Raw genomic sequence first — 22,047 nt, forward strand, 5'->3', positions numbered from 1 at the left:
TTAAACAGGTTCCGTCCCGTATGTTACCGCGGCAACCTCTGTCATCACTAGGGCGTTCAGAGTCCTCCCTAACCTAGTCCTAGCATCAGCATCAAATTCTGCTTGGATCAGGTTATCCGACAGCCTAGGAAGTCTCTCTCCAAATTGTGCGATTGCACAATCTGGTTTGACCTTTCCGACTGTAAAGGTAGCCGGTAGATCTGCCCAAAGGTCTTCGGACCCTGGAAGGAGAAGAGATGTTGGCTCTGTCTCCCTAAGTTGGGGCATAGGCTTGTCTTTCATGGCAGCCTGTAGGGTTAACTCAGCTAGCTTTGTGGTGAAGGGGATGGGCGTTTCCTCCTCTGCCACAAAGATGGTAAATGGGCTTTTGAAAGCTTGAAGTTTGGTATTAACACAGTCCCAATCTTCTAAGCTTCTGATCCACTCCCTTTGAGCTTGATCCGGGCTATAGATGACGGTTTCTTTTGGGATCCTATCCTCCCTTCTCATTGCCGTCTCTGTCAGACGAGCATAGCCCATAAAGGGTGGTTGGAGATTGGCGGGGTGGAACTCGAAGTCTTCTATTCTTTGAGTACCACAATCCGACAAAGTCAACATGCCGTCCTTAAAGGGGGCATAAGCTGCAACCCTCCATGGATTGTTCGCCGTGAAGGGAGGAAGGGATTCATAGTCTGGCATATGTTGTACCACCATACCTGACTGTGGGAGAACTGCTGCGGGATTCTCCCTGAGGCCCGCCATCAGATTCTCCTGATTTGTCAGTCGCTCCGAAATACTCCGGATTGACTGACCAGACTCCTCGAACTAGGTGGAGATGCGTGAGAACATCTGATCAAACCTGTCGTTAACTAAGTTACTGACCAGGTTTCCCATTTGCTGCATTATATTCGCAGTAAATGCCTCTGTGTCGAAGGGACTAGGGTCCCTGATAGACATGGGAGTCTTAGGACGTGCTCCGGTGGACGTTGAAGGCTCGGGCTCTGTAGAAGCCCGGGCCTTATCCTTAGAGGACTTGCCTCTTGACCCTTTTGAATGTGAAGTCGAAGAAGACTTCGATTTCTCTGCTCCGGGGTGGTGAGCCGGAGACTTATGAGACGTGAAAGACGTGGTCTTCTTAGACGACGTCCTCTCTAGGGTCTTCACTTCCCGCTTCCCTTTCACTTTAGGGATAGCTGAAGTGGATACTGACCTGACCGGAACATCAGATTCCGAAAAACCTTGGAAGGAAGAAGAAGAGTGAATAGAGGAAGATGATCCAGACAAGCCCAAGGGAAGCACTTGAGCCCCCAACAAACCTACCTCAACTAACAAGTTACCTTGTTCACCTACCGCCATTGGCTCTACGTTCAGGTCCAGGGTAGCCACTTCTTCGGCGATCTCCGGGTTGCCCTGGGCCGCCAGCGCCTGCGCCATTTGCTGCTGAATGGCGGCGATGCATGGAGCCGCCGCTGCTGGGTTGACGTATCCGGTCGATTTCCTGCCCGGGAAGAGGCGGACAGCCATGCTCTTGTCCAGGATGTACGGCTGCCCCTTGGACACGTTCTTCCCGAACCCGCCGACCCAGGCCCTCAGAGTAGCCGATGCGGTGTCCTTCACGGCGGCAGCCTGGAAGAGAGGGTCATTGTAATCCTTACAACGAAGCCCCTAAGTTATACGATTAAGTATCTAAAACTAAATAATATTTATATCTCTTTATCAGATTGCTTGAATAACCAGTTATAAGCACAATACTCCGGTAAATACTTACTCCGGAGGAAAACTGATCCACCAGATCGTAGCAGATGGAGCAGGCTTCGTGATGCCATACCACCATGTCACCACGGCGGATGGCACAGGGGGCGTGAGTCCGGCAGACCTCGTGGCCACAGGGGTCCTGCAATATGGCATTGCAGCCGGGTTCTTGACAGTTGGTAGCCAGTAAGTGAACAGATACACGAGTATCGACAGTACTAACAGGACTAGCCCGTTAAGAGATATAATACTCCGCTGCATGCCGGAGTGAAAAAATTTTTTGGCATTAGCCCTCTCCTGTTCTCCTGTAGAGATAAGTCTGTAAGACCTAGTATACTAGTCAGATAGTTCCGGGACACCGGAATAAGGAGTTTCACCAAACTAGCTACCAGTCTATACACCGGGGTGAGGAGTACAAGGACAGCGGAGGAACATGAGAGGGTTAATCCAGATATCAAAAGTAGGCGGAGGCCGTATAAAAATTTCAATAGGCAGGAGGAGAACCCGGATGGTGAGCGGGCACTCCGCCGGTCTAGCAGAATAGATAGCATAATGAAAACATAATATATACAGAAGCATGTAAAGGGCTACTCTCCGTCACCCCCCAAGGAACTGGCGGAGCCAGTTGAGCCCGCCGCTGGCATGGTGGGTAGGCAGGGTGATGACCGGGGTAGGAGAGAGCCGAGGAGGAACCCGAGGAAGGCCAAGTACGATCGGGCGAGGTGGCCAACCCAGCCCGAACGCACAAGGGCCCCCCCCTGGAACCCAGGAAGAGAACGGTATGAATAGCCAGACTCAGGAACCCCCCACGTGACTCCTGTATCCTCTCTGGGGAGAGAGGAAGAGAGGAGGAGAGCCCAGTTGGTTGCCGTGGTAACCGTGAGCGAGCGAGACCTGCCTCCCCCCCGGTAGGGGGAGGGAAGCAAGTAGGGGGACTGAGCTAGTGGCTCGTGGCGATCGTCTGGCCCACAGCGAATGTGGTAGGACCACGCGGACGGAAAGACCAGGCGAACTGAGATAGCCTAGGCTAGCCCAAACCGTCTCTAACATGCAACATAAAAATAAAACATCGTATCAGAATAGAAAGGAAGGGAATCAAAAGAGAAAGGGAAAGAAGCGTCCTAGAGAAGCTAGGCTAAACTACCTGGAAGGTAGGAAGCCCAAATACTCGGGAGCTGGCCTCTGCCGATACGTAGGAACGGAGGGCGACGGCCAGGGTGGTAGGACTAAAGAAAGAAAAGGGGTATATAACCCCACATGCCTAACAGACCTACACAAAGGCACATGCATGCATGAACACTGAGCTAAGACATAAAGGCTTAAGATTCCCAAGATACAATGCAATAAAATATAAATATCAGTAGCACACCTTGCACCACATGTAAAATCAATCAAATACTGCACAGTCTTAGCTACAACGGTATGGAAGACCGAAGAAGCTAGAATGAAAAACACGAGGCGAGCCTAAAACCAAGACGCCGTAGGCACCGTAATAATACCTAAAAAACGGTTTAAAACGGGTCCTGTCTGGCTAAAATTACGTGTAACACTTAACTTAGCTGCGGCGATGGCTTGGAGTTCCATAATGGTGAGTAAAATCCAAATTGAAACTACAAAACACGAGAGAAAAAAGCATGTGCCGGCAAGGTGTCGCTAACGGAAAGGATGACCACTAGAGGCGCTGGTGTTGGCATGGGGGAGCAAGTAGTAGTAGTTGCTGGCGCGGGCTGTGTACCAGCTCTCTCTAGCAGGGGGATTTTGGTGGAGGAGAGGTCTAAATGACAAGAGGTCTGTGGTAGTGGTATCACTCGCCCCAGTACCATACCGACACCCTCTTTTTATTTAGGGTGAGCGAGTCAGGATACTCTGACATCCCCCTCTTTTATTTTTCTCTGGTAATGTTAGCATTATTTACCTTAGAAATATGAACTGAAGGGATTATTTCACAAAGCGACACGGGCTGAGCCCAGAAATTATCCTATTGTTAAGACCGAAGGTTTGTTCGCGTATGAACAAGACAAAATTTCGAAGACAATTTGTATTTTTCACAGCTACAGCCCTGAGGTCTTACGTTTTACTGCCCACCTCTAGCTGCCCCACTTTCATCTTATGACATCCTGGGTTGGGAAAGACTAAACACGATAGCATGGGTGCGCGCGGTCTTTGACCGGTTTTCACCCGATATACTCACACGCTGCCAGATCTCACAGATTCCTTTCTTTTCAATCTCCGATTGTTTAACTGGATCCAGCTGCACTAGAAAATTATCCTATTGTTAAGAACTCAGGTTTGTAGCTATGAAAAATAGAAAATTTGTCATTTTAAGCCACTAAATAGTATTTTGAATCTAAAGGATTGTTAGTTAATAGCCAGTATGCATACAGGAAGCAGCTAGGTAGCTGCAATCTCTCTTAAACTTGACATTGCACTTGGAAGGGAATGTTGATAAGGATTTTAAGAGCAGAGTAATTCAGATAGATTTTAGTGCTACTCTTGATTTAGTAAATCACAAGGCACTTCCTTAAAAACTAAGAATCTTGGAGTGGATATATATGTTTTAGGATCACTTCAAGATTTCCTTACAGGTAGGCAGCAGTGTGTTGCTGTGGACGAGATCTTGAATCAATACCTATTGTGTCTGGAGTTCCACAGGACAATGTTCTTGGTCAACTGTTATTTTTAGTGTATACAAGTGACATGGTTGTTGGCCTGGAAAACAAGATTGTTCATTATGCCAATGATGCAACACTTGTGGGTGAAGTAAAGTCTCCACTTTTGAGAAATGAAGCTGTCCTCAGCCTCAGTCTGAACATGGACCAGATCAGGGGAGGGTGCAGTCATTGGGGTATGAGGCTGAACCCCAGTAACTAAAACATGATTGATTATCAGATCTTGTACAGATTTCCCACCTCATCCTACTCTTTAGATGAATGGAACTTTGCTGAATGAGTGAAGATTTCATTATTATAAGTGAAACTTTTTGACTCTTATCTAACTTTTGAGAAACGCTAATGAAAGTTTCAGCGAGTGCTGCATGAAAGCTAGGTATTGTTCACAAACCCTCATATTATATTAATAACAGTGATAAAATCAATGCAACCCTTTTTTAAGGTCATATGTACTCCATTTACTACGCAGAATATTGTTCTCTAATGTGGATGTCTGCTGCTGCCAGAGATTATCTCTTTTATGATAGAGTGGTTCGTGGTGGTTAGTGTCCATTTCCTTATAGTAGACTATTAGTTATGATTTGGACCATTGACAGATGATCTCTTGTCACTTTTTTCATAAGTTTTATTTCAGCAAAGATCTTTCACATTCACAATTGATCCGTGATCTGCTTTTATCTGCCCAGAGCAACAAGATTTGCTGAATAGCAGCACCAATGTGTAATAAATGTGCCTTGCTGTCGAACTTCTCAGTTTCAGAGGTCCTTTATTCCTCACCACAGGACTGTGGAACAGCTTCCCAGAGGAAGTCATGCTAATGAAAATTCAGAAGTTCAAGCAAGGGTGTAATACATTACTACTCAATTACTGTTCTCCTTGCATTTTAATTTTCCTGTTTGTTGATTTGTTATTTTTTGTTTTTTCTTTCATAAGTGGGGTCTCTTCTGTTTTTCCCTTTACCTCGTCTTACTTCTTCCTAATGAACACTATATTCTTTGGAAGCTTGAATTTTAAGCCAATGCCCCTCTGGACTTGTTCCATATGAATAGGTTTCATCTTCTGAATAATAAATAATAATAATAATATGTATTGTATATGTATGTACATTATAATACAAAATCTGTATATTTGCTTTTACTTTCAGTTTTTATCAGTCAAGACTGGTTTATCTCAAGACTCTTTGGAAATTTGTTGTGGGTCTTAGCCATTGGTTATTATATCTACATTACATTCTTAGGATATAGTGGTAAGTAACTACAGTATTTTATGCTGAGAATTTTTTAATTCAGTCATTTAATTTAACAAATTTCAGTACCCAACTTTGAATAACACCATAAGGTCTTTGGTATCACTGTAATATCATTGTAAGGTCTTATGCTGTGTATGTGTAAGATTACAAGATAAAATTGGATTCTAATCCTTAGGATATAGTATAAAAAATTAATATGCAGCACCCCAGACAAATGCAAATGTGTAAGAATAAACAATTTTAAAAATTTTCCCTACCTTCCAAGCAAAGTTGAAAATTACTTATTTTACAAACCCTCTTTTACAAGGCAATCATAAATTTTACCAAGTTATACAAGTTTTTTCTAATAAATAAATTTTCTAATAAATAAATTTATTTTATTTTTAAAATTATAGTTACAGCTCGCACAATATCAAAACAGATAAGAAATTCCGAGCGTAGTTGTTGTAAAATATTTATGTAAATTTACTGAGAACAAAGATGCAGTAAAGTTTTTTCTAATATTTCTTTGCACTTGTCTTTGCAAAAATACATTTATAACTCAACTTTTCTTTGCAATATTACATTTATATTCTTTGCAAAATACCAAATTTGTAACTAATTTGTATTTTTCATAACTAACAAACCTGAGGTCTTAACATTAGGATTTACTAGCGCCAAGCTGGAAACCGGCAGAATTAAAATATACACTTGTGAAGATCCAGGGACTAATGGCATCTATACAGGTCACGGGGCGGGAAAATGTATACCCAGAATGCCCACGGCTACCTGTGACCCATCAGTTATATTTCTAACCCAGTTTAGACTGCTAGAGGGGTGGTTCGAGGTGGGCCTTTAACTGTTAAGACCTCAGGTTTGTTAGTTATGAAAAATACAAATTAGTTACAAATTTGGTATTTGTTCATACACGAAACAAAACCTTCGGTCTTAACATTAGGATAGACTACTATTGGAGGGAGGTAAGTCTCTACAACTGACTGGGAGTTTGCCACCTTATCCATTTCCGAATATATAGGGAAATTCTAAAAGAGAATGGACAATGAACCTAGGACCAAAGATATTAAGCGGATCTATTGGTTTCCTCCCACTGGGGTGTAGATACCATTCTACTGTTTACTCTTGTCCCTTGCGACTGGATCCACCTTCACCCTCTTTTCCTTATTATCCAGAGGGGTGTGTTGCTACTGAAAAGTATATCATCAGCTAAGATAGCTTCACAGTATGGCTGACCATCTCACCTGCATCTAGTCCGTTCCAGCACATGACGGTACTCTCCTTCATATTGCCCGTAGTTAAAGGAGTAGGAAGAAAGTAGTAAAGAAAAAAAGACCAGTCATCCCATTCATTCTACTTTCATACCTTCATCTTAGACTAGACGCAAACTGACCCGCCAGGGCACTGGATGAACTATATCACTTGTTGGGCCGCCACCACTGGACCCAAGGAAAAGGTGTCCAAGGATCTATTGGGCGAACATCTTTCAAATAAAATGAGGTGAAAGTTGTTTGGCGCTTCCACACGCCAGCTTTCAGAATTTATCCACAGACATGTTTTCTTCTAAATGCGGGAAGCACTCACACCCTGAGTCATGAGCTCTAGCTCCCACCTGGCTATCTGACCCTCTGTCTTCTGCAGTATAAGCATCTCTGATCGTCTCCCTTAGCCAAAATGATATTGTATTCTTGGACACTTCCTTCTTGTTCCGTCCTGTACTTACGAACAACCTCTGGCACCCCGGCCTGAGGTGCCTTGTTCTCTTTAAGTACTCCCTTAGTGCCCTGACGGGGCACAGGAGCATTTCAGCTTTGTCGTTGTCTACAAAGTCTGCCAAGGAAGGTATGGTAAAGGAGTCGAATCTGCCGTCTACTATTGTTGGATTTTGGGTCTTTGCCACGAATTCTGGGACAAACTCACACACCATTGATCTCCAACCTCTCGAGTGCTTTATGAGATATGAGAGGCCATGTAGCTCCCCCACCCTTTTGGTGAAGCCAGGGCCAATAAGAAGACTGTCTTCAGGGTCAGGCTCCTATCCGTGGACTGCCTTAGTGGTTCGTAGGGGGTTTTGTCAGACTACTCAGTACCTTGGTCAGATCCCAATCTGTGGCTTTTAGCTCCTTTGGTGGGCATGACTGTTCAAAGCTCCTCATCAGCATGGCCAACTCCCATGAAGATGATATGTCCACTCCTTTCATTCGTAAGACTGAAGGCTAGAGCAGCCCTGTACCCCTTCACTGCAGATACAGACATATGTTTTTCTGTTCTGAAGATATATCAGAAAGTCTGCTAACTGCTGAATAGTGGTACCGAGTGGAGACACGTTCCCTCTACGACACCAATCACAGTATGCTGACACTTTCCCTTGGTATACTGTCGCAGATGATTTTCTGATATTACCTGCCATCTGAGTTGCTGCTTTCTGCGAAAACCCTCGCTCTCGGAGGAGATACTTGACAGTCTCCACCCGTGAAGCGATAGGGACTTCACCGACTGGTGGTACCTCTCCATGTGAGGCTGACACAGAAGGTTGCTCCATGGAGGTAACTCTCTTTGGCACATCTACTAGGAGTTCCAGTAGGTCTGGAAACCACTCTGCTTTCGGCCATAACGGGGCTACCAGGGTCATCTTGAGGTTCTGAGACCGCATTACACTGTTCAGAACCTGACGGATTAGACAAAATGGAGGAAATGCGTACACGTCCAGATTGTCCCAGGGGTGTTGTAGCGCATCTTCTGCTACTGCCTCTGCGTCCGGGACTACTGAACAATACACTTCCAACTTTTTTGTTGTACCTGGTTGCGAATAGGTCTATGATCGGTCCTTCCCACAACATGAGCATCCTGTCCACTACCTGTTGGTGTAGGGATTCCCTATTGGACCACTCCGTTCCCAGAATCTGATCCCTGCGGCTCAACTTGTCGGCCACTATGTTTCTTTTTCCGGAATATACCTGCCTTGATGTCTACCAGGTTCTCTATAGCCCACTGGTGAAGTTGAACTGTCATCACAATGTAACTGGCCGAGAAACTAGGCCTCCTTGCTTGTTTATATAAGCTACTACTGTGGTGTTGTCTGACATCAATACCACTGAGTGTCCCTTTACTCTCTCCCTGAATTCTTGTAGAGCCAGGAAAGCTGCTTTCAACTCCAGCACGTTTATATGGAGTTCTCTGTCCTTGCAACTCCATTTTGCTGACACCATCAACTCCTCCATATGGGCTCCCCAGCCTTCTAGTGACGCATCCGAGAACAGCAAGAGGTCTGGGGAGGAATGTTGAAGGGGGACACCCACTGTCAGATTATTTCGTCGTCCACCCACACAGCAAGTCTTTCCTCACTTCTGCCGACAAGGGAATTTGCTCGTACGGGTGATCTACTGTTGGTGACCAAAACTCCTTCATCCTCCATTGTAGGGACCGAAGGTGTAGCCTTCCTGTGGTACTAGCTTCTCCAGGGAGGTTAGGATTCCCAGCACCACCTGCCACTGTCTTGCTGGCTGTGTCTGCTTTCCCAGAAAGGCATTCACCACTTGTTTGCATTTCTCTACTCTTTGGTCTGTCGGGAATACTTTGGCTTGTGTTGTGTCTATCACCATTCCCAGATATTCAAACGTTGACTTGGATCCAGCTGCAACTTCTGCTGATTCACCACAATACCTAGGCTGTGACAAAGCTGCAGGAGGGCCGCCCTGTCCCTGAGTAATTTCTCCCTGGACTTTGCTATCACCAGCCAATCGTCCAGATATCTTATTAGCCTGATCCCCTGAGCATGCGCCCACGCCGACACGAGGGTGAACACTCTTGTAAAAACTTGAGGAGACGTTGTCAATCCGAAGCACAGGACCTTGAATTCGAAAGCTTTCCCTGCAAGACTGAAGCGGAGAAATTTCCTTGAAGACTGATGGACTGGTATCTGAAAGTATGCGTCCTTTAGATCAACTGTCAGCATAAAGTCTCCGATTCTGACTGCTTGTAGAACCGTTTTCGGAGTTTCCATCTTTGTGAAACTGGTTTTCCTTATAAACAGATTCAGCGTTGACAGGTCTATTACCGTCCTCCACTCCCCGTTGGCTTTTGGGGGTACCAGGAAAATCCTGCTGTAGAAGCCTTTTGTCGGACTGCATACTTGTTGCACAGCTCCTTTTTCCATCATCTTCTTCACTTCGTCCTGCAGAATAGTGGCCTTCTGAGATTTGTGGGCATAAGTGACGTGGGGTAATGGTTGATCTGTCAGGGGCGGGGTTACCTCGAACGGAATCAAATACCCGATCCTGAGAACATCCACCACCCACTGCTCTGCCCCTAGTTCCTGCCACACCTTCCAGTGATTTGCCAGGCAACCCCCCACTGGTGTGGCCGAGTGATGGGAGGCGCCCATCCTATCTTCTTGAGCCTCTCCCTCTTCCCCTATTGCCCCTTCCTCTGTTGTTTCTATTGTGAAAGGGCCGATGAGTTATCCTCTTTGGGGAAGAGGGTCTTGTGACTCTATTAGGGATGCTATGTCTCACTGTCTTCTTTCGAGACATCTGCTGTTGTCTTCCCTCCAAAGGAGTAGTTTGACTGTTAGAGGTTTTCCTAACTGCCTGTTGCACCAACCTATCGTTAGTGTCCATCCTTCTTCTATCTATCGCCTCTTCCAGTATGACCTCTGGCAACAGTAGTTGCGATTCCAAGATATCCCCATTCCTCATTGCTAACAGGGAATCCAAATCCACATTGCGGCTTAGTCTAGCCAATGCTGCATCTCTCCTCATTAGCAGGATATTTGCCCAAACATTGGCACTTACGTTTGTCAGGTACGCAATCGCCTTGGACCCTGACTGTAGTAATCTAATGAACAATGGTTCATCCACTACTTTCCCTTGTTGCTTCCGAGGATGCAATTTTCGCCACTGCTGTTGACCAAAGGTCTAACCAGGACGCAGCCTGAAAGACAGAAGAAGCTGTTGCTTCTAACGTAGCAGCCTCTTGGTACGTCATCGAAGGGCACTCCATTTTAACCTGATCCAAGGTTAATCCAGGCCTTAACCTTACAACATTAGGGTTCATTTGTCTAGACAGCAAAGGGACCTTTGGTGTCGTATAATATTTCCTTTGCTTTATCATTGGAGGGGGAATAAATTTAAATGATCTATTAGATCTTAAGGAATTATCCCTCCCTGCAATCTTTGCGTTACGTGTTGCAAGACCGATTCCGCCATGACTCGAACAATAGGCAATTCATACGACAACCTTGGTATCCCTCTTTAGTCCAAACGCCATGTCAATTCCAGGAGGAAGCATACTGGCTGGTGTTTCTGTCTTCTCCGAAAGGCTATTGAATTGACGAATCAAATCAATAACCTCTGCATACGAAGCCAGAAACTCTTGGTTTTCTCCTTCCTCCGTTTTCTCCTTCCTCCGGCTCTAGTGTACCACTCTCCGTCACGAGAGATGTTGTCTCGCCTCTATCTTCTGACAGACGGCCCGGAATTCCACGGCCGCCTGCCCCTACGGCCGCGGTCTCTTTGATCTTTGCTGGCCGCTGTTGGCTCGATCCCAGATAGTCAGCAGGGGAACGAGAACGTCTCACTCTTTCTCTGCTCACGGATCTAGAGCGAGAATCTCGTCTAGATCTCCAAGATGAAGGCTCCCTTAAGACAGAGGTAAGTTCGTCTCTATTAGCATTGGCATCGTTTTCGAGCGTCGGCGAGCCCGGCCTCGGCCTTCTATCCAGACGGACACTGCCTTCCACGAACGTATCCGCTGAGGTTGCCAACTCTCTATTTTTCATACTTTTAATAGGAGCCTTATCGTCCTTCGTACGTATTTTGAACGGCCTTACGGGCGAAACTGGGACCTGCATTCCATCCTCTGCTGCACCTTTCGCCGCCAACGTCGATTTTACCAGAGGTATCGCAGTTTTTTGCGATCCGAACTGGCAACTCCGCCTCGGCCGCTAGCTCGCTGGCCGTCACCTCTCTCGCTTGTTCGGACTCTTGCGAACGGCTTCGTCTGCCAACCTTGTGCTTAATAGCCACTGATTTTCCGACCTTCTTGCTGACTTGGAAATGACAGTCTTGGTCCGAAGAAGAGGAAGAATTGATTCTTCTCCTCTTGGCCCGAGGATCCGCTAGGAACTCCCGAATCCTCCTCCAACGCTTGACTGGCGCTCGCCGTGACGTTATCGGACTTAGCGATGACGCCGAACTAGAGAAGAAGACGAAGAAGGCGAATCACACTTTTTCTTTTTGTCTCTCTTATTCATTCTCTCCTCTATATCCTGTAATTTCTGCATTACAGTTTGCATTGACGGGTCAGAAGGCGTATTAGCGTCTGGGTGCAGCGAAAAAGGCGAGAAATCGGTCTGTGACGTCATCACGCCTGCCATCTCAGAGTGTGACGTATGTTGTGACGTCATCCCTCTCGTAGGGAGAGACTGAGAGGTTTCTGCTTGGCAACCGCACGTTTGCTGCCAAACTACCTCCCACGTTCTGCATCGCTGTAAATACTGAGTGGGATGGTGAAGCCGCGGCATTAATTCCCATAAATTGCAAGCCCGGGGGATGAGGAACATTCAGCGCTGCCGGACCCTGCTGGAACCGTGACGTCATATAATGCGCAAGCAGACCATCCAAGGTTGGTACGCCTGGTAGGCCTAGCGCTGACCACGTACCATCTAACCTATGTGCTTGAGTAGCAGGAGCCTGGAACAAAGATGGCGGATCTCCCCCTCTACTTGCTGGGAACAAAGGAGAGTGCAAATTATTCATAAAATTACCCAAGGCCCCTCCTGACGTTTCCGATACAGAACCGCTAGGAGAAACCGAAGGGGTATGAGACAATTCAAAAGCAGGTGGAGAAACATATGGAGCAGCCTGGTTTATTACCGATACAAAAGAAGCCGGTAAGGTTTGGTCATCCAAAGATGGCGTCACCTCCTTTCTTTTGTATTGGCTTTTCCCATAGAACTTCTTCCACTGTTCCACCGACCAACCGCGACAAACAGAACATGGATTAGTAACCGTACATACGTTTTCCCTGCACCTACTACACGTTGGATGAGGATCCGTCGACACCGAAGTTAGGAACCTAGAACAAGGGAAGCCACTGACTCCTGGGCATTTCCTTTGTCTCCTCTTCGAAGCGGTAGACGATCCCGATGTTGAGGCAAAATTCTCCATCATACCACGTATACACTCTTACCACACACTGATCACACTTGGAGAAAGAAAAGGAATGAAAAATAAAAAATGAAATGGATAAAGAACGGGCAAACTGAAAAACCGGCTCTAAATGAGATAGACAGTAACACGTCTTATCTTAAAGGCGGTAGGAAAATAACTGATGGGTCACAGGTAGCCGTGGGCATTCTGGGTATACATGCCCCTTGACCTGGTATAGATGCCATTAGTCCCTGGATCTCACAAGTGTAATTTTAATTCTACCGGTTTCCAGCTTGGCGCTAGTAAATCCTAATGTTAAGACCGAAGGTTTGTTTCGTGTATGAACAAATTACATTTATAACCAATATCCTATCATAAAAGATAAGAACTAAAACCAACAGCAACCCCTTTAGCATATTTACAAGCAAATAAATAAAGAGACATCATGTGATACAGAGAAGCATTACATCCTCCCTTGAAGTCAAGACCACAACCAAGCTCTGAGCTGCCCAGTCTCTCAGCCAGTCCAAAAGTTGCCATTTGTGAATTTATGGGCTATAGAAGGAATGGCACCTCTTTCCCACTCGATTCCCCCTAATCGATGGCATGTAATAATTTTACTATGAGTTACTTGGTCGTCTTGTGCCTCCCTCCAAGTATGAGTCTATCCTGTTGTTGCGACCTAAGGTTTGTTCGCGTATGAGCAAATGACAAATTTTCGAAGACAATTTGTATTTTTCATAGCTACAAACCTGAGGTCTTCTTAACAATAGGATAATTTCTAGTGCCTAGCTGGATCCGGTTAAAAAGCAGATGAAAGCAAGGAATCTTGAGATATCTGGCAATGCATGCGTAGCTCGGGTGAGGATTGGTCAAGGACCACGCCACTACGCCAGTCTTTCCCAACTCAGGATGACTTAACAAACAAAGGGGCGGCTAGCAGCAGGCAGTATAACATTAAGACCTCAGGTTTGTAGCTATGAAAAATACAAATTGTCTTAGAAAATTTGTCATTTGTTCATACACAAACAAACCTTCGGTCTTAACAATAGGATAGACTCATACTTGGAGGGAGGTACAAGACATCCTAGACTGGCTGGGGGCCTACCCACCAGTCCAGCTCCCAGAAGATATGGTTTCTGGAGAGGGACTGAAGCCCGTTGAAAAGCTAGATAAATTGATATTTAACCACTCAGAACCTGAGTGATGTACAATGATATATGGGAGAACCATTGTATAGGGAACCAAAGAGAAACTTTGACTGTCCAATAACAAACCAAGACATCAGGGTTTGTATTACTTCCAACCCCTCCTTGCTAAGGAGTGGAGCATATGCTACCAAATAGCAGGTAAGATTTTTATATTACACGACCACACTATCAGCATGACTACCTTACTCACCTGTATCAGACCAGTCCAGCGAATGACGTGTCTATTCCTTAAACTGCCCGAAGTAAGAAGGAAAGGTACAAGAGAAAGAAGACCAGCCAATTCACTCATTCTCTCATCCACACAATCATCTTAGGTAAGATACAAAGGTGCCCTGTTAAGGGTAACTATGAGTTAACATCCTCTTGGGCAGCCACCACAAGACACAGGGAAAAACGTATCCGCAGATCTGTGGGCAACATCCTGAAGATAGAAAGAGGTGAACGTGGACTGGCGTAACCAAGTACCAGTGCTCAGCACTCTATGTACAGCCAAGTTCTTTTTGAAAGCCAGAGAGGGACCAATACCCCTAACGTCATGCACTCTAGCCTGCACAGACGTGTTGGTGGAATCATCAAGAGTCAAGTATGCCTGTCTGATGGCTTCCCGTATCCAAAAAGAGTTAGTATTCTTAGACACCTCTTTCTTCGTACGGCCTGTGCTAACAAAAAGTCTGCGGCAGCCTGGTCTAAAGGTGTTGAGTCCTTTTAAGATAGCAATGCGGGCCCCGGACAGGGCACAACAAAAGCTCTTGAGCATCACCACCCACGAAGTCATTCAGTGATGGAATGGAAAACAAAGTGAACCTGTCATCATCCACAGAGGGATTTTGGGTCTTGGCCACGAATTCCGGGACAAATTCAAAGGACATCGACCCCCAACCTCTGGTGTGCTTCACCTCATAGCTCAGACTGTAGAGGTCTCCTACTGTCTTGGCAGATGCCAAGGCCAGAAGGAAAACTGTCTTGAGCATCAGGTTCCTGTCAGATGAGTGATGCAAGGGTTCATATGGACTCTTAGTGAAGCTCTTAAGAACCAAGGAAACATCACACATCGGAGGCTTGATCTCTTTAGGAGAACTCAACTGCTCAAACCCCGTAACTAGCAGGGAAAGTTCCCAGGAAGAGGAGATGTCCATACTCTTAAGGCGTAACACCAAACTCAGGACCACCCTGTAGCCTCTAATGGCAGAAACTAAACGACAAACATTTCTCGTCTGAGGAAGGATAAAAAGTCTGCTATTCGGATAAAAAGTCTGCGATCAGCAACACTGGGAGGAGTGACATTAATATATATTAACCATAGCATAAACAAGACAAAGCAGATGCATTTGGTATAACAGAAGTAGAAGGGACAATCAAGGGTGTCAGTATAACAGTGCAGGCAAAGAATAGTCAGCACATAAGAATCAGGAGCTGCAACAGTGGGAGCAGCAGATTGGTTGCATAGCAGTATTATTGGGATATGGCAACACTGTAGAAAAAAACCAGATTGCAAGGTGTAAGAAAAGGTGATAAGTGGCAATAAAGCAGAAGAAACATGGTCACAGGCCCAGCAGATTAGGGCAGCAAGTACAAAAGCTACAAGATGAATAGATGGCATAATGGAAAAAGCATTAAAAAGCCCAGCAGGAAATGGAATGTTTCTTCACAGGATTGCTAATCTTTCTGAAATTAATAGAAGACCTGGATGATAGCAGCAGTTTTAGGAGTGACATTAACCAAAAAATTAAAATAATGGAGGCAAAGCAGGTAGATTAGTTATAGCAGCATTAAAAGGGACAATCAATGATGGTATAACAAAGACTGAAGGCAAAGAAACCATCCGCACAATAGGATCAAGCAGCAACATTAGCAGCAGAGTGGTTACATAACAGCAGTACGTAGTTGGCATGGTTTGGACTTTACAGTATAAGAAGCAGCGGTAACAGGCACAGCAAATTGTGTAGTGGCAGAAACAGCAACTGCAGACACAACAGATGGTGAAGAATAGAAGAAAAATTTGGTCAAAAGTACAGGAGATTGTGAGAGTAGCTCACACAAAAGTTGCAGTTCAAGTGTTTGGTACAGTAGAAAAAGCAGTAACAACAGGAGGCAGAATGTGACCTGAGCATTATCTTGAGGTTCTGAAACCAAGGTTATTGTGGTGATTGGAAGAGCAGGTGATGGCTGATCTCAGCTACAAGATGAGTAAATGGAATGGGTAGAGCAGTGAATATTGGTAGACCTGTATCTTGCGTCATGGCCAGCTTCATTTGGAAGATTATCTGGATGGCTGGAGTGAAAGTCCTTTCAATGGTTACACATTTACACTTCTTGACAATACTATGTATGTTTAAGAACAAGAACCTCTACCTGGACTACATATGCATTAGGACTCTCAGAGACATAGGGTGTGGTAAGGAAGAGGGAGCATGGCTGGATTACAGCAAGAATAGCAGGAACAGGAGAGAAAGCAGGTGTATTTGGCATAGCACTTGAAGAGGCAGTCAAGGATGAAAAGCAGCTGAATTTAGCAAAGCAACATTAGAATGAGCCAGTCAGGGATATTGACGCAAGACTCACACATCAGCACATTAGTAGAATCATAAGTGGCATACTCCCTCAGTTGGATGCACAGTAACATAATGAGTGGCTTTAGTGGGAGGAGTGACATTAACTACAATAGTTACAGGAGGCAAAGCAAGATCCATATGGCATAGGAGCAGTTGAAAGGCCAATTGATGAATCACCATGACAAGAGATTGAAGGCAGAAACAGTTAGCACAGTGAGATCAACAGCAAAAGCAGTCGAGTTGTTGCACAGCAGGAGCAGTTGACAGTAGAGATGTATCGGATGTCTGAAAATGGAATTTGCAGATGAGGATATAAATTCTTTTACATTTGTACATGCGGATGCAGCTATCAATCTTGTAAGTTTGTGGATGTGGATACTTTGTAAATCCAATTAACTTAGATATATTTAATTGTTAAAGACTACTTTCAGCCAAATAATATACTAATTGAAAGTAGAAACATAAGTGATAATGCTGTAAATGACATGGAATTACTTTAACATATATGCTTTATAAAGTATGTACTGTATGAAATGTGTAATTGTGTGTCATGTATTCTGTATAATATAATGAAAAAGCCAAATTTAGCAAAAAACAAAAACAAAAAATCTACTTTTAGCTACAATGTATGAGTGTGAACTATTGAACACTGAACAGGGGGTGATATCCTCATATCTGCATTCTCAGACTGCGGATGCAGATGTGGATGTTACTTGCATTGCTAATGCAGATTTATAAAAAAAAAACTCGGGTAATCCACAGATGCGGATTTTGTTGTGGATATCTGATACATCTCTAAGTCAACAGTGAAAAGTAGTGATAGCAGGCACAGTGGAAGACAATGTGACTTGGACAGCAGCGCACAAGTTTCCGAAACAAAGACTAACAACAATTAGAAGGCCTGGATGATAGCTGATCTACACTAGAAGAGGAGTAACTGGAATGGGTTGAGAGATAACAGTTGGTTGACTTGGATATCCAAGATGATTACTCTCAACTACAATATTAGTATCTGGAATGCCTGGAGTGAAAGTCCTTTAAGCAGTCACGTTCTTACACTTCCTTGAGAGTACTGTGTTTAAAAACATGAACTTATAGTACTTGGAAATATATTGTATTTAAGCACAGAAGGATACAAGCATCCCATAGGTATGCTAACTGGAAGAGGCAGCATAGCTTGATACACGGCAACAGCAAGAACCTGAAATGGAAGAGATGGAGGAAAAGGGGTTAGCCTTACTAGAAAATGGGATAGATAAACAGGAGGAAAAGAGGTTAGCCTATTGTAATTTTGTCTCAAAAATTAAACTCGCATGTTACACGAGATACATGCTCAAATCATTGTTTGAGGGTGAAAATTTGGGGGTTGCATGATATGCAAGATTGCGTTACATGAGTATATACAGTATATAGAATCATATGGCCTGAAATGTTACATTTTAGGTGGAACAGCTTTTTACATGGCAAAAATAGGTTTATTTGGCTTGAAATCTCTAAAATGCAAGGCTCATAAATGTACAAAAGGCATTGGTATGGCTACAAATTATAAATGTAAGGCTCATAATGCTTCAAAGACCATGGTATGGCTACAAATTATAGTGGCTTGCATTGGACAGTACAAAATCAGAGTAAGTATACTCATTCTGCTTTAGAATGAAACAGGATGCTCAAATATTCTTGTTTTGATCCCAAATAAATTTTTTAACTCATAGTCTTTGAAAATAAAAGCAGAAAACCAAGTATACTCTTGATAATACATGAAAAAGCTATTAGATGGTCACAACACAGATAAGTATAGTATCTTAGTTTTACCAGACCACTGAGTTGATTAACAGCTCTCCTAGGGCTGGCCCGAAGGATTAGATATTTTTACGTGACTAGGAACCAATTGGTTACCTAGCAACGGGACCTACAGCTTATTGTGGGATTTGAACCACATTGTATCGAGAAATGAATTTCTATCACCAGAAATAAATTCCTCTGGTTCCGCGTTGGCCGAGCTGAGAATCAAACTTTGGATCACTGGGTTGGTAGCCGAGTGCGAAATGCACTCGGCCAGTGTGGAACTGGTCACAACACAAATCACTACAGCGTGGCATATACCAATGCACAAAAAGCAGTACTGTAGTACAAAGTCTAACAGTTATATGACCAAAAATAGAATACAATTATACAAAAAATACCCAAAAATAAGACCAATGCTTTGCAAAGTACAAATTAACATACATCATAGCAGTACTTACCTTAGTCAACTAACTTGGAATAGCATTTCAAGATAATATATCGCAGAAATAATGGGAAACACTGAATTGAGTATCAAAACAATGAAGCCAGTTAGACAAAACCTTTACAATAATGGTGATTATTAATACTTTTCATGAGAGAAAGGAGGTAAAAGTAATTAGATTTGATAAAAGGAAAATGATTAGGGTTAATCAGATGTCCCTAATGTAGCCAAAGTAAATACAGAATTCCAATCTCATAAAACAGAGGCTTAGGGAATTTTAAGAGCTGTGCTTTAACATCATAGATATGGAAACAGTGAGGAGGATAGTTCTACTAACATACATGCTTGAACAGTCACTTTCAGCTCTTCTGTATCTTCTGTCTAGTAGGTGTTTGCCTGAGGACATTCAGGCTACACTATTGATGAGCGTGATAACTTGTCACAGATGAAGTAAATTGTCATAGACAATGCAATAAACCTAAGTTTGCTAGTGCAAAGTTTTTTAATTGTCTTTCTTTTCAGCTCTGCCAATCCTGCGTCAACCCCGAGTGTTTTTATATGCGCTGCCATTGCTGCTGGTGTTCTTGATTATCAGTCTAGCTGTGGGAATTAATCTCTGTGGAAGTCTTATGGACTTTTATCACTACAGAGTACTTTAACATTTAAGGTCAGCTTGAACTAATTTATAATTTGTTAAAGGAGCAAGCATATTAATGATCAGGTCTCGAGTGACTTTTATTTATTATACATAGTTGAATCATCTGATAACTTCACAAGTGAGATTGTTTTGGTTTTTGAGATGTTTTGTGTAACTGACTTTTGAAAAGATAACTATATTTTGTATAGATTATGAATTAGCCCTTTTCTCCATTGTATATATATTACTGTATTAGCAAAATTTTCCATTATTGTCCTTAATGCTCTGTAATCATATTTAGCACTGTACAAAACTGACATAGCTATATCTATATTTGCTTTTTTGAGGAGCATCAGGTTGCATTGTGTATACAGTAGTAAATTACAGTGTAATTATTTAAGAGTGTGTGTGTGTATAGAATGATTATCCTAACAGTAATAATTGAACAAACAATGAAATTAGGTAATGCCATAATAAGATTAAATGATGGAAATTTGTTTAAGTTTGTAATTTAAATTCTACCCAGCTGTCCAATTTTTTAAACAAGCATACTACTACAAACCTCCTAAAATATCACCCATTGTTCTTCTAGCCACAAAGCTGGTGTGGAAAGAACAGAAAAAATTAAGCAGGGTGGATGAGCTGGGTTACCTCCAATATTCTTACAGGGATACCATAATCAAGGTTTTCATATATGAAGATTCACTCTAGGTGGGAGGTAGTGCCTGAAGGGCGAGCACTTGCCCCTGATGAGAAGTTTCAGGAATATGCTACCACTGATTCTGCAGAACTGTATGACCCTGTTCTTTACCTTGTGGGATGGAACTCTAAAAGTCTTCAGAGAGCCTAGGTCCCCTCCCTGGAAAGGATGGCTTGCTGGTCAGTGGGTTTGAGAGTAAACTACCATGTCTGCTCTTCCCCTTGTTATAGAACAGTAGACTGAGGGTTTGCATTCAATACTAGTAGAATAGGAGCTTGTTGTGCACTATCTTGGACATATTCAGGTCCAATGTGTACTCTGGCACAGATGACAATGTTTTTGTTTGTTTGTATGGTGTTTTTACGTTGCATGGAACCAGTGGTTATTCAGCAACGGAACCAACGGCTTTATGTGACTTCCGAACCACGTTGAGAGTGAACTTTTATCACCAGAAATATATATCTCTTACCCCTCAGTGGAATGCCCGAGAATCAAACTCGTGGCCACCGAGGTGGCAGGCCAAGGCCATACTGATCACGCCACTGAGGCACTACACAAATTGCAATGTCGTTGTTAGGATGATGTCTCAACAAAATTTATATCACTCCACTTGGCAAAAATTTCTTTAATCACTGAAGTAGGTAAAGTATCCCCTCTCTCTTCCTTCTCCTCCTCGGATTCCTCATCTGCCATCTGTTGCTGTTCCTGCTGAAGGTCTTGCAACTCCTCAGTGGTTAGCTCTTCCCTGTGGGCATCCACTAGCTCTTCCATGTCCTCGTCATTCACACCCAAGCCCATGGACTTCCCAAGAGACACAATAGACTCCACAACAGGCGTAGGGTCGTCGGGGTCAGCCTCAAACCCTTTGAAATACTTCTTGAGGTAATACTCTGGCCACAGTTTTCTGTGAATTCAGAGTTCATTGTCCTGGAAGTCACTCCCTGCCAAGCTTTATCTACTGGCAGTCACTGGTTATTGGCTGTCACTGGTTATTGGCTGTCTCAGTTAATGGCGATCCGGTTTTATGGTGCTTGTCTACCGCCATAAAATCAACAATTTATGGCGCCATAACAGGCCAAGTTTCGGTTATCGGCGCCATAAGGTGCAGATAATAGTTATGGCACCATAACACACCTAACAGGCACCATTAACCGAAATTGCTGAGTATCGGTTAATGGCGGTTTTCAGTTATCAGCACCCTGCCAATAACCAGAGACTGCCTGTATAAGACTTATGAAATTGAGATACTGAAGTGATCCTTCCAGAACTCTTAGGGTCCATTCAGTGTCTGAGGTCACTTCAAAGCACCTTTGGAATAATGCCTTTGTGTATAGTTTCTTGAAGTTCAAGATATGCTGGTCCATGGGCTGGATGAGAGGAGTGGTATTAGGCGTAAGAACTTGACAGTGATGAATTTAAATTCGTCTAACAGTTGGTCTTCCAAGCCAGAAGGATGTGCAGGAGCATTGTCCATTACCAGGAGGCACTTGAGGGGGAACTAATTTTCTTGAGGTATTTTTTCACACTTGGGCCAAACACTTCATTTACCCACTCAACAAAAATTTGCCTTGTGACCTATGCCTTCTTATTGATTATGAGTGTGGAGATGGTTGTTCAGCAAGAAACAGAGTCAGAATGGGTCACGAGAGAAGATAGGATGCTTTGTTTGGGGCTTTATACAGGGCTCGATCACGCACTGGGCCCTGGATGGAGTGTTTCTGAGTTTCTTAGTGTACAAAAACCAAGGAAACATAACCAAATCAAAATTTTGTCAAAGTCTACAAAAACTGAAACATATGAAAGAGAGGCATACGAAAAATTACAACTTTTTAAATCAATTTGTATTTTTCATAGCTAACAAACCTGAGGTCTTAACAATAGGATTGCTTTCCAAGTGCCAACTGGTAACCAGTTAAAACAATCAAA

General features: G+C 43.7%; 1 protein-coding gene across 3 annotated transcripts in view; it reads left to right on the forward strand.

The window, feature by feature from the left end:
* Positions 1-19,918, forward strand: part of LOC135223720 (protein unc-50 homolog) — a 107,453-nt gene extending 87,535 nt beyond the window's left edge. For all 3 annotated transcript variants that reach the window (XM_064262467.1, XM_064262466.1, XM_064262465.1), the window contains exons 7-8: positions 5,545-5,646; positions 19,307-19,918. In XM_064262467.1, coding sequence (XP_064118537.1) covers positions 5,545-5,646; positions 19,307-19,443 — 239 coding nt within the window. In that variant the 3' untranslated portion in view covers positions 19,444-19,918. The remainder of the gene's footprint in view (positions 1-5,544; positions 5,647-19,306) is intronic.
* The last annotated feature ends 2,129 nt before the right edge of the window (positions 19,919-22,047 follow it).

This window comes from Macrobrachium nipponense, chromosome 10 (assembly GCF_015104395.2).
Source record: "Macrobrachium nipponense isolate FS-2020 chromosome 10, ASM1510439v2, whole genome shotgun sequence".
NCBI classification, from domain to species: Eukaryota; Metazoa; Arthropoda; class Malacostraca; order Decapoda; family Palaemonidae; genus Macrobrachium; species Macrobrachium nipponense.